Consider the following 12,140-nt stretch of genomic DNA (forward strand, 5'->3'; position numbering starts at 1 on the left):
TTTTAATTTATAATACTTTGCATCATACTTCAATCTTAGACACGAATTATTGATGATAATAAGCCATTCTCAATACATATTGAACACTTTTATCAGACCATCCTTTTGGGAAAAAAAAAATTAATAATTTACAACTCAAGACACTCGCTTTCACACACAAGTTTTTCATTCTTTAGATCTATCCCATATCATACAACTACAACAAAATGTCCGACCCGAATTCAACCCTACACACTATCGCAAAAAAAAAAACACATACCGAGCATTACCATTACCATTGGCAATGATGATAATAAAACAGACATGTGATCCGAGTTTTCACATCACCGGTAGCGATAAACAAGATTTTCATCTTGGTCTTCCTAAAAAGAAACAAGGCTACTGAGGATCGATTTTTGAGGAGGGGAAAGAGGCGCTGTGATCGAACGAAAGCTCTTCCTTGTATGGATGAGATGGGCTGCGTTTATGGGACTCCTCGTAGCTTTGCGATATGGAATCTCCTTTAGGGTTTAGTCCGGCTTCTTTCATAATGGACTCGATCTCTTTCACGACCTCGCTCATCCTCGGCCGGTCTGACCCTGCATCCGCTACGCACCTCATGGCAAGCTCGACGTAGCTTTCGAAGCCGTACAATCTCATGCCCACGCCAATGTTTTTGTCAAGAAGCGCTCCGAGGTTGTACAACTCCTTTGACTTGTCCATCAAGGTCAGCACTTCCTTCACCACGTACTTGCCTCGCTCGATAGGCTTTTTTGCCGTGAGAAGCTCGAGCATCAGAATCCCGAAGCTGTACACGTCGCTCTTCTCTGTCAGCTGTTGCGACATGTAGTACTCGGGATCTAAGTAGCCCTGCATCCCAAATAAAAAATTACGAGACGACCTCTATTACTCACGCGCATATAGACAAGTTATGCCAAAAGTAATAGTTTTTTTATAAAAAAAAAAAATCAGAAAATTAGGAAGATAGCCAAATTAAACGTTTGACATTGCTAAATTACTAACGTTTGGTGAATCTTAGGTAAATAGCCACTTTGAGATGTAAATCTTTGGTAAATCATTGCTTGAAAAAAAAAAACTTTGGATATTTAGCAATGTTAAACGTTTAAATTGGCTATTTTCCTAATGGACAAAAAAAAATTGATTTTTTAGCACAAATAGTTCATGAACTATTATTCAAAGAGGGACAGTGTGGTTCACAACCTAATTTTTGAAGAAAAATGATGCTAAAACTATTGATGAAATTCGATAACACCTAATGGTCCTAAACAACTCATAGGTGCTGGATTTCATGAAAAAAAATAATGCATAATGTTATAGAATGTCTTAAATGTTGCAAAATTAACAGTTTGAGGACCATATTCTTAGACTATTTGAAAATGCCTTTGTTATGGTACATGGGTTTAGGTACTAGCTAAGTAATGCCTGAGCAACTTCAACGTAGTAGTCTATTATTGAATGCTCTAAAAGAGAAGATATTAAGGTTTTTTTTTTTTTTTTAATTTTTATTTAATCACGAGGCGCAGTTGAAATAACAAATGAAACTTCGATGACCTACCATTGTCCCCTTAACTTGGGTGGTAACATGGTCTTTTTCCCCATCACCCATGAGCTTGGAGAGGCCAAAATCTCCAACCTTTGCGGTTAGCCGATCATCCAAAAGAACATTGGTCGACTTAACGTCCCGATGTATGATCGGAGGGTTGGCGTGTTCGTGAAGATACGCGAGTCCTTTTGCAGTGCCGAGAGCCGCTTTTAGTCTTTTAGCCCAATCCAATATTATTCCAGACTTACCTATACACAAAAACAAAAACAAAATAAATGAACACATACTGTTTCTTGGCAAAGAAGCAATGCGGGATGGGAAAATACCTGTGAGGCTATCCTTCAAACTGCCGTTCGGGACGTATTCGTAGATCAGTATTTGTTCGCCTTTATCGAAACAAAACCCGACAAGGCTGACTAGGTTCTTGTGATGAACGCGCGAGAGAAGCTCGATCTCGTTCTTGAACTCAACCCCACCTTGCATTGATTCTCTCTGAGCTCTTTTGATCGCAACTAGCTCCCCGTCTGGCAGCGTTCCAAGATAAACCTGCCAAGTTTTGTAGAAAAGGCGTTTGATCGCGACAACTCAGGCCTTGTTTGCTAATTTTGTTTATATAAAAAAAAAAGGTTAAAAACCGAAGATATTATCAAAAGCTAACCTTCCCATATCCCCCTGATCCAATATCGTTCGTCGATGAAAAATTGTTGGTGTATTTCTTTAGGTCTTCGAAGGAAAACCACTTCGACCCTTTCAACTGAGGAGCCGTTCCACTGTTCTTGCCTTTGGTATCCCATCGCACTGCGTTTATTTTTTCCGAAATAAAATCAGCCCAAACACATGATGATCATATCGGTGGCATAAAAAGAGTATTAAGCACATTATTGTTGTAATTTTTTTTTTCTTTTTATTACCAAACGGATTGCTCATCTCGGCGGCTCTCTTGGCTCGCTTCTTTTTCCGGTATACATAGATCCCCGCGAGCACTAGACACACCACGATCGCAAAACCGCCAGCTATCGCCCCAATGATGACAACAAGGCTTGTTTTCACGGCTTTTCCTTGTTCCGGAGTGTCTACGCACAAAAGAGTTCCATCAAAATTAAGCGGGGTTTCGAGATAAATAGAAAAAAAAAAAAAAAAAAAAAAAAGTAAAATTGAGTCCTCACCCATGTAGCCTTGGTACTCTTGAAATTTAAAATAGTAGGGTCCGTAATCCTTGGGCGGTTTGTAGGTCTGATTGCTGAAAGTAAAGCCGAGGATGAAGAGTTCTTTGCGGGTGAAATAAATCCGGTTTAAAGGGAATATCTCGAGGGATATCTCGAGGTAGTTCGAAGCGTCCCTGAAAGGGTTGCTGAGAGAGACGACGTCCACGGGAGGGGCGTGAGTGCCAAAGAAGGTCATGAGAGAACTCTCGAGCATTTTGAAGTATGTCGTGTTTGATAGATCCGAGAAGGACGGGGATCGGAAGTAGAGAGTCCCTTGGTACGCATAAGCGCATTTGCAGTTTGGGCTCAAGATCATGTTCATCTCACACGTGGCGTCCGAGCAATGGTTTCTCTCCGTGCTGTATGGCTCGCTGTTCAGTTGAGACACTACAGCGTTGCAGAAACTCGGCACCATTTTTCCCGTTGTTTCTTGACACAACGGGTTATCCACGAGTCTGTACACACATCAAATCGTTGTATTAGGTCACAAGTTACTTCTCTCATTGCCAATTTTTTTTTACATGGAACCTCATAATTTAATTGGAGAGATATAGAAAATTGATGACTCGGATTCGAAAGCATAAATGTTGCCAAACAAATCTTTAGTTTCTTTGCATAGGAGAAAAAGGAGAAAAAAGAAAGAAAGAAAGAAAGAAAGAAGAAGTACACTATATTGATGGATGTCACTTGATTTTCAACTTTGGTGATTAAATTCCCTCTCAAGTCAATAAGCTTGAGGTGATTTCCATAGGAAGTTCCAATATCCAACGTCCCGTTCAGACTGTTCTTCTTTAGTACCCTGCAATTGATCGAGAATCATTACAATGTCAACCTACTTTTTTTTTTCTTTTTTTTTCTTTTCATTTCTTCGTATTCGAAGTTTACTCACGCAGTCTCTAAGTTGGAAAGTGTGAATAGTTCGGTTGGAACTTGTCCTTGTATTTGTGTGTCCTCCATCGCTCTGAAGACACGAAATAAGCACGGTTCGTCAAATTCATATAAGCATATGTGTATGTAAAATATTTGATAGAGAAGTGACTTACAATGTCCTCAGAGATTGCAAGGTTGGGATCCACAAAGGAAAATCCGTCGAATCAAAACTATTATTGCTCAAGTCTCTGCAAAATATCAAAAAAAAAAAAAAAAACCATTTAACGAATCGAAAACAAATAAGAATCTGTAATCATGATACAAGGTTTTCATTTAAACTTACAGTAAGCTCAAGGAACTCAAGTTTGCCAGGTTCGGGATATTTCCAGTGAGCTTGTTGTTAGACAAGATCCTACATATTGTGTTAAAAAATTCGTAAATGCAAGCATGAAATAATTAACTTGATTCTTTTTATGCATGTATTTTTCATTTCTTACAGCTCTGAAACTCTTGTAAGATTGTTGAGGTTTTTCGGTATATCCTTGGTCAGTTTGTTCCCATTGAGACTTCTGTAAGTATGAAAAAAGTATAACAAAGAAAACTCAATCGTAAAAAGTATTCCGTTAGACTACTTGCAACACAAGTTAGAAAAAACTCACATCACTTCTAAAGTTTGAACGAGCCCAAGGGTCATAGGAATGCCTCCCGTTAATTCGTTTAAGTCGAAGAGCCTGCCAGTAAAAAATTTAACAAATAAAACTGTGTACATCAATCACTAGAAAATTATTAAACAAATTATCTAAAGAAATAATTAAAAAAAATCAATTTTTTGTCTTACACATGTAACAGATTCATTTCGGAGCTAAATAGCTTATCCGGGATTGAGCCCGTGAGCTTGTTCTTTCCAAGGTGGCTGGCAAGTTGATTTCAAAAGGGTCAAAGTTTGAAAAAAAAAAAAAAAAAAAATACTTATTCAGATGAAAAATCAATTTTCGGGATAAAAAATTAACGTACAAGTGCTTGCAATGATGTAACATGTCGAGACCGAGTTCAGTCCCGTCCGATACTGGGATTGGTCCCTCGATAGAGTTGTCCGCTATATCAAGCCAATAAAGCTTCGAAAGATTCCCGAGTGAACGGGGAATCACACCACTGAAGTGATTCGAGTTTAAAGATCTGCATTTTATTTACCAAAACGGTATTCTTTTTCCTTGCTTGTGAAAGAAGTAACAAATAAAATTGAACATGATGAAAAATTCAACAAACTCTTACAGAAACACCAGCTCTTGGAGAGATCCAATCGAGTCGGGAATTTGACCGGTGAAACCGCAACCGACCAAAATTCTAGAACACCCAAATAAGTAAATATATCAGCATCTTAAACATTCATAACCAAATATTTGAAAAATAAAATGAAAAGAAGCTCGAAAATTCCCTTACAAGTTTGAAAGCTTCTTCAGATTCCCGATTGACACTGGTAACGGTCCAGTCAAGTCTGGGTTGTAAGATAAATCCCTACTCAGGGGAAAAAAAAACAATATCCAGGACTTGAATATAAATATAAATACTCTCCAATTGTCTACCATTGTTGAAGATAAAACGGGACTTACAGAGTCTGCAATTCTGCTAGCTGATCGATATCTCCCGAGAGTTGACCGGTCAACTTGGAACTCGATAATTTTCTGTTAAACACACGAGTGTTTTTGTGTTAACATGCCGTGGAAACCAAGAAAAATAATCATAAATGAACATTAATTAAAGTGTTCTTTACATGGCTGTAACGCGTTTGTTTGTACAGTCGATCCCGTCCCAGGCTTTTTCACAAGGATCCGAACCTTGCCAATTCGGAGGCAAGTTCTTACATTCAAGAGCCTTGAGTCCGATAACTGTAAAAAAATGACTAAAAAATGTCAATTTTCCCTTGAAAACATGTTCAAAATTTTTGTAACCTTCCATGTACTAGAACGGACCAACCTAATCTTAGGGCTAAAGGATTTTTTAGATATTTTTTTATATGTTACTAATTTTTTCAAATCCAAAGGTAATGATAAACAAATTTTTTTTTTTAAACTTAAATAAGATTTCATTAAAAAAAAAAAAAAACAGAACCCCTGTTGGCATAAATGACCACATGCAAATCCAAGGGAATGATTATAAAATAAATAAAAAAATAAGAATCAATACAAAACTGAAATGAACTTACAGTCCTGATATTGTCCAGAAGCTGTAACCAAAGTTTGTGAGAGCACAATAAGCAGAAGAAAGAATCGAAGACTGTGGTCCATCATTGTTAACAAAGAGAAAAGCTGATGATCTCCTAAAAAGGATTAACATTGGATTCAGATTATGACCAAGAAACTGAGGAAGAAGAATTCCCATCTGGGGTTTAAACCGAAAATCTTTATGATGATCATTTTGTAGTAAAATTATTGAAAACAAAAATTGAGAAGGAATTTTTTGAAACTACCTTGTTAAGAGAGAAAATTTCTTCTGCGTTCAGTTTTTCAAAGGAACATTTTTTTTTTTTTTTAGTTTTGGTTCATCATAGTTGGGTCAATGGTTGTGGTGGTAAGGCGATTGAACAAACCTTAAAGTGAGCTAAAAATAGTACAAGTTAGCTTGGAAGAAAAAACGACAGACTTTATGGTTTTGTTTGGACTAAAAAGCTGTCACGTTTGAACAATTCCACCATAAAAAGCTCGGAGTGTTGGTTGCAAGAACTTAGGGAGTAACAGAAAAAAAATTCACATCTGCATTATAGAGCTTGGAGTAAAAATAAATAGAGCTTTCTTTGAGGTCAAGTCATTTTCAAAGAAATTAATGCGAGAAAGAGCTGTGAAATAACAAAGCATTTGAATATGGCCATCTTTAACCGTCAAGGTCGGTAATGCCTAAATTAAGTTACAAGTACGTTGAGCTATCCGGTTTTAATCTGCTGGGTTGGTCTATTTATTTACTTGTTTTTTTTTGGGTTGGTCTCTCGCTCTCTCTTGTATTGTATGTGCTTGTTAAATTACAACATATTGTTTAAAATATAATTTTGGTGTTTCCAGATAACTAGAACTCTAAATTTTACTTATGACAGTTCAATAAATTTGGACTCTGATCGATGAGAATGTATTAGTATATATGGGGATTAAGATACAAACTTAAAATATTTAGTGCAAAAATATTTGTGAATTTGTATTTTATCAGAGCTTTATCCAAAAACTAGTAAATGTCTGAAACCTGTTTTTTTTTTTTTTTTTTTTGAAATAAGCTCATATTCTCATTCCCTTTTGTCAATTCTCACTCCACATACAAATTAAACATATACAGATTTGCTTAAGTTGTTGTGCGAACTATATTTTCCATCTATTTAATAACTAATTACGTGTGTGTATTTTTTTTCGGTAATAATCCACTCTTAAGAACAAGTTGTCTTGACTCTTGACATGACCACGTTACGTTAGACACCGATTTTACGGGGTTAAAATAAATAAATAAAAAACAGCTATAAAGGCGATAATTTCACTTTTTAATATAAAAAAAACTTATGGAAAGACCATCTTGGGAAACCATTGTGCCAAGCTAGATTAATAGTACATTTGTCGAATTAAATACTGATTTAGAAGTTATCTCCGATCTCTATCTCGTCTGTTCTTCAACTTTACTGTAAATATTGAGCGCTTAACTCACGTGGTCCATATAAGCAGGAGATCATTGTCTATTAAATTATTGTTCTCCACCGATCAACAACTAGCTCACAATAATGCTCTAAGCCACCAAGGCTGTGTTTGGTAGGATGAAATATAGGAATGATGGAAACTATTTGAAGGATTGTAGGAGATGGATTTATTATTTCCATTGTTTGGTAAAAAAAAGAGATTTAGATTATTTGACTTCACATTTCATCTATGGAAAAACGTCTATATTTTATGGACCCAAGAACATTAATATGATGTACAAGTCTATTCAGGTCACTCTCTCCATTATATATATAATATAAAAATATATGTATGTATTTATGATTATTGATGCATTAACTATAGCCAACAAGAAGGAAGCACTGTCTTTAGTGGTACATTAATATCATGTGGGTGGATGTTCAATATACGCTGACCATGACCTAAGTATTATATATTTTTTTTTCTTCAGTATATAAGGTATAAATATATAGGTTATTTTGCTAACTAACCCAATCAACCTACTAATATTAAGAGAATACCAAAAGTTTCATTCAATTAAGGGAATAATCCATATTTTGTACACTACCTAAATTACCCTTGAAATTCCACTCACCCAACCCAACTTCACTCACTCTCTCTCTCTCTCTCTCACAATGTCGTCTACTTCTCCGACTATCTCTCCGCCGGCGAACGACACGTCTCTACAGCCTCCGGAGGCGTCGGCCACGTCAAACGCGACTCAGAAGATTCCATCGCCTCCGCCGCCGCAAACGACGGTGACAGTCAACTCGCCGCGTCCACCGACTCAAACGACGATGCCGGTAGATTTTCCGCCTCCACCGCCTCACGTTTCACGCAGCGATCGAGCCTCCGACAGAGTTTCCGGCAATGATTAGAGGTTTTCTAGGGTTTTCTGTTTTAAATTGTGGCTCGGGTTCGCTGGTGGTGGAGAAGAAGAAGAGGATTCGCCGATTTTGTTGATTCACTGTAAATTCGCGAATCAGTTAATTTAATTAACTGACTGTTGAGTTAGGTTAATTAATTAACTTATTGGTTGAATATTAGCTTAGGTTCTGATTTTTTTGTAAATAAAGTTAATTTACTAAATGATTGAATTATGAATTATGTTAATTAATTGAATGTTTTGAATATCAATTGACTTAAGTTCTTATTTTTGTAAATTTTTTGTGAATTTCAAATCCTTCACAAATCAGTTAATTAATTAACCTAACTCACCCCAGTACGTTAATTAATTAACTGATTCGTGAAGGAAGCGTGAGCATTATGGTCTGAACAAAAAATATGAGCTATTTGCTTAATAAAATGAAACTTGGGCTATTCTCTCAATAAGAATAGCAAACTTGGCTAGTTACAACAAACTTCACTAAATATAATGATATATTTTTAAACTTTATAGTTGATCTTGAATTCATGTGTAGATTTGTATTATAACAAAATTGGCATATGTAGTTTCTGAACTTTTCTCTTTGTTTCTTTTTTTCTTTTATTATTCTTTTTTCCAACTCGTCTTTCCATTTAAAATTTAAAGGGAAAATAACACATATATACTATGTATTTTAGTGAAATATCGAGTTTAATTTTTAGTTTTCAAAGATGTCGAGTTTATACCATATGTTTAACTAAAATGACATAATTATACTTTGAAATGGATAACAATGTCACAAATCTCATTTTCATTGATATTAACTCTTATATAAGAAAAACTGAATCAAATCCAAACCAGTACTCTAACTTTCAAATTCTCAATTTTAAAATAAAAATAGCCTTAAATTGAAATTAATAAAATGCATATTTCTCAAGAGATGACTTCATTCACTACAACAAATACAACAATTACCGACGATTTTTTTCGTCGGTAATAACCCATTAATCGTCGCTAAATATATTTAGCGACGATTATTATCGCACTACTACAAATACTGTTTTCCGGTGCAGAAGATATTCGGGTGCGACATAGTCGCACCCATAGGCTGAAAATATTTTAGCGGCCAACTTTCCCCTCTTTTTTGTAAAAATATCATTGGGTGCGGAAAGTCGCACCCAATGATATCATTGGGTGCGGAAAAGTCGCACCCAAATGTCCTAAATTTTTTCGCGGCCAAATTTTCCCCCTCTTTTTACAAATATCATTGGGTGCGACAAAGTCGCACCCAAAAGTCCAAAACATTTTGACTACAAAGTTAGCGAGACCGAGAAAGAAAGAAAGGAAAGAAAGAAAAGAAAGAAGAGAGAAATGGAAAGAGAGAGACCGAGAGAAAGAGAGAGAGAGCCGAGAATCGTTGAATCGCAATCCCTTCTCTTCCTCCATTTCATCTTCTTCGTCTTCGCGTAGCTCAGTTCCTCGCGCGCCAACCGAGCTCCACCGCGCGCCTCGACCGAGCAAAGCGCCACCGCCGCGAGCTCGCCGTGGCCGCCGCCCGAGAAAGAACGCCGGAGGAAGAGAGAGTAACCCCCGAGAAGAGTGAATCTCACAAAGATTAGGTAAGAAATCAAACTTGAGATGAATTAGGATTAGGGTTTGGAATTGATTTTTGGGTTTTTGGATTCGGTAAAGGGTTTTTGGATTCTAGGTTTGATTTTTGGGTTTGACCGTGTATGTGTGTGTATGGGTGTGTGTGTGTGTGTGTAGGAGCGGCGACGGAGGCCGGAGCCATCCCGGTCCTGGACGAGTCGCCATTTTTTTTGTGACTTTTTTAGGTGCGACTTTAGGTGCGGAAAGTCGCACCTAAATGTCGCACCCGAAAGTCAAGACTTTTGGGTGCGACTTTTCGCACCCAAGACTTTTAGGTGCGGACTTTCGGGTGCGAAAAAGTCGCACCCAAAGTCGCACCTAAAGGTATCATTGGGTGCGAAAATTGACTTTCAGGTGCGAAAAAAGTCGCACCTGTTGCTATTTTTTGTACTAGTGTCGTCGCTAAATGTCCGTGCCTAAATATATTTAGCGACGAATAAATCGTCGCTAAATATTTACCGACGAGATTAGCGAGGATAATTTCGTCCCTAAATGTTGTAACGAAAAGTTTTTTTTTAATTTTGTGAAAGATAATTAGCGACGACTTTTCCGTCGCTAATTCGCGCGGGAAGTCGTCGCTAATACCTCCAGTGTTTTAATAATTAGCGACGACTTTTTCGTCGCTAATTATTATTATTATTTTTTTAATTTTTTTCGTCGTTAATTATTAATTTTTTATGGTTTTTTGTTTATGAAATTCTAAAATGAAAAATCAAATAAAAACCAAATTATATTATCCAAATCAACAAATATATAAAATCCGGTTACATACGTTTTCGGTTATCGAGAAATATGTAAATAATAATCTACTATACACAAAATATCTAATAAAACACGAGTCGCGTCGTTTGCTTTGTCGTCCCGCCGCTCGTTTTCCCCCTCCTCGACGTGAAACGCTCTTTTGTTGGCGCTGAAACTCTGCAAGCTGCGGCGGAACAATGTGCTGATCAGTAGACTGACTTGGACCGCCGGGCGTCGTCTGCTGGCTAGCGTCGGGAGTCCTCTGCTGGCCGCCTGTCGGAGTGTGGACGGTGGGCGTCGGAGTGTGGACGCCGGCCGTCGGAGTCTGCTGGCTGTGGGATGACGGAGCCTACTGCGAACTCTGCGGAAATTTGGGCATAAACGAGCTAAGGTTGAGGCCGGGCACCTGACTCTGTATTGCCTCGGCGAACGAGGCGAGGGTCGACGTGAACACCTCCTGCGAGATATATCCTGGTTGCGACGTCCCAGCCTTCGAACCGTAGACTTCGGCGACTTCAGCCGCCATCCGTGCTCTCTGTGGCACCAAACGTCCGACGCCGGTCAAGTGATCAGTCCGCGAACCCATAATATCGCGGATCGCCTGCTGCTCTAGGACGGAAATATCAACGTCCGCTCCTTGTTGCTCAGCCTCTGCTCCCAACGTGTTGAACCTATCGACCAATCGATCCTGATATAATTAATTAGTTAGTATATATTAATCGAAAAATAAGACAAAATAAATGTAAACTTACATAACGTGCGGAGACTTCAGGAGTCAGCCATTCGAACTTGTCGGACTGATGTTGGCGCTTGTAGTTCGCAAACAAGCTCTCAAAAGCGCCTGTCTCGGCGTTCTTCTGCATGTAAACAAAACTTCAAGTGTTAGATAATTTTAACGATTTGATGTATCATATAAACATAAAACTTACGTTCTTCATGCGGTGGGTCGAGAACCCAATCGTCCCCTGTCGAGTCTTCGTCTTCTTCTTCGCGCGATTCGTCTTGTTCTTCGCTTGTATGGCCTGTAATATAAGTAAACGTACACGTAAATAACAAATCGTTTAATAAAAGGGTAAACACATATTTAACGTAAATGATTTGATTACCTTAAACTTATCGCTCGTATATCGTTGTATCAGCGTCTCCCATTCGGTGTCGAGCTTAACAGTCATTAGTTTCATCGACCGCGCCACCTGTACGCTGCTCTTGCAGTCGATGTCGAACCATGACCGCAAGGTACGCCTCCAATCACGAAGACGAGTCTTCGCGTCTCGAATGATTGTCGCATCGACAATCGCCTTCTTCTTCTCGGTTGCATCACCATCGACTCGAATGTCGTACTTGTCTCGAATCGTTGCTCGGATCTCGGCCTCCTTCGCCGGCCCCACGTTCGCATTCGTCCACCTTGGGACTGTAGGCGAGATCTTGTCTCGGACGACCAACCTGAATAGCTTACCGGTCGAACCATCTCTCAACACAATACCGGTTTCCCACAATTCCTTCAGCTCATCAATCAGCGGTTGTAAGAAAACGTCCTGTCTCTTCCCGGCGCACTACGACCTGGTATAAGCAATGTTAAC

At 38.3% G+C, this 12,140-nt stretch overlaps 1 protein-coding gene across 1 annotated transcript; it reads right to left on the bottom strand.

The window, feature by feature from the left end:
* Positions 1–46: 46 nt before the first annotated feature.
* On the bottom strand, positions 47–6,364 carry LOC149401991 (leucine-rich repeat receptor protein kinase HPCA1-like). The gene is made up of 20 exons (XM_089609034.1): positions 6,086–6,364; positions 5,822–5,935; positions 5,390–5,504; positions 5,229–5,300; positions 5,059–5,133; positions 4,891–4,962; positions 4,633–4,794; positions 4,457–4,531; positions 4,278–4,349; positions 4,116–4,187; positions 3,962–4,030; positions 3,792–3,866; positions 3,638–3,709; positions 3,416–3,547; positions 2,710–3,203; positions 2,455–2,616; positions 2,202–2,341; positions 1,870–2,089; positions 1,556–1,791; positions 47–849 (listed from the first exon to the last, which is right to left on the bottom strand). Exons 2-20 carry the CDS (start codon positions 5,904–5,906, stop codon positions 379–381), a joined length of 2,871 nt encoding a protein of 956 aa, XP_089465160.1. The 5' UTR covers positions 5,907–5,935; positions 6,086–6,364; the 3' UTR covers positions 47–378.
* Between the last annotated feature and the right edge of the window lie 5,776 nt (positions 6,365–12,140).

The sequence above is a fragment of the Urtica dioica genome, chromosome 3 (genome assembly GCF_054948205.1).
Source record: "Urtica dioica subsp. dioica isolate 48M chromosome 3, U.dioica_male_clone48M_v1_H2, whole genome shotgun sequence".
NCBI classification, from domain to species: domain Eukaryota; kingdom Viridiplantae; phylum Streptophyta; class Magnoliopsida; order Rosales; family Urticaceae; genus Urtica; species Urtica dioica.

Excerpts from the sequence above, each read along its gene's own strand:
- LOC149401991 (XM_089609034.1), bottom strand. The coding sequence starts at position 5,906 with ATGATGGACCACAGTCTTCGATTCTTTCTTCTGCTTATTGTGCTCTCA. Across the intron at positions 4,532-4,632 it reads TTACATCATTGCAAGCACTT|CCACCTTGGAAAGAACAAGC; the intron begins GTACGTTAATTT and ends TCAACTTGCCAG. Across the intron at positions 4,350-4,456 it reads GAAATGAATCTGTTACATGT|GCTCTTCGACTTAAACGAAT; the intron begins GTAAGACAAAAA and ends TTTTACTGGCAG.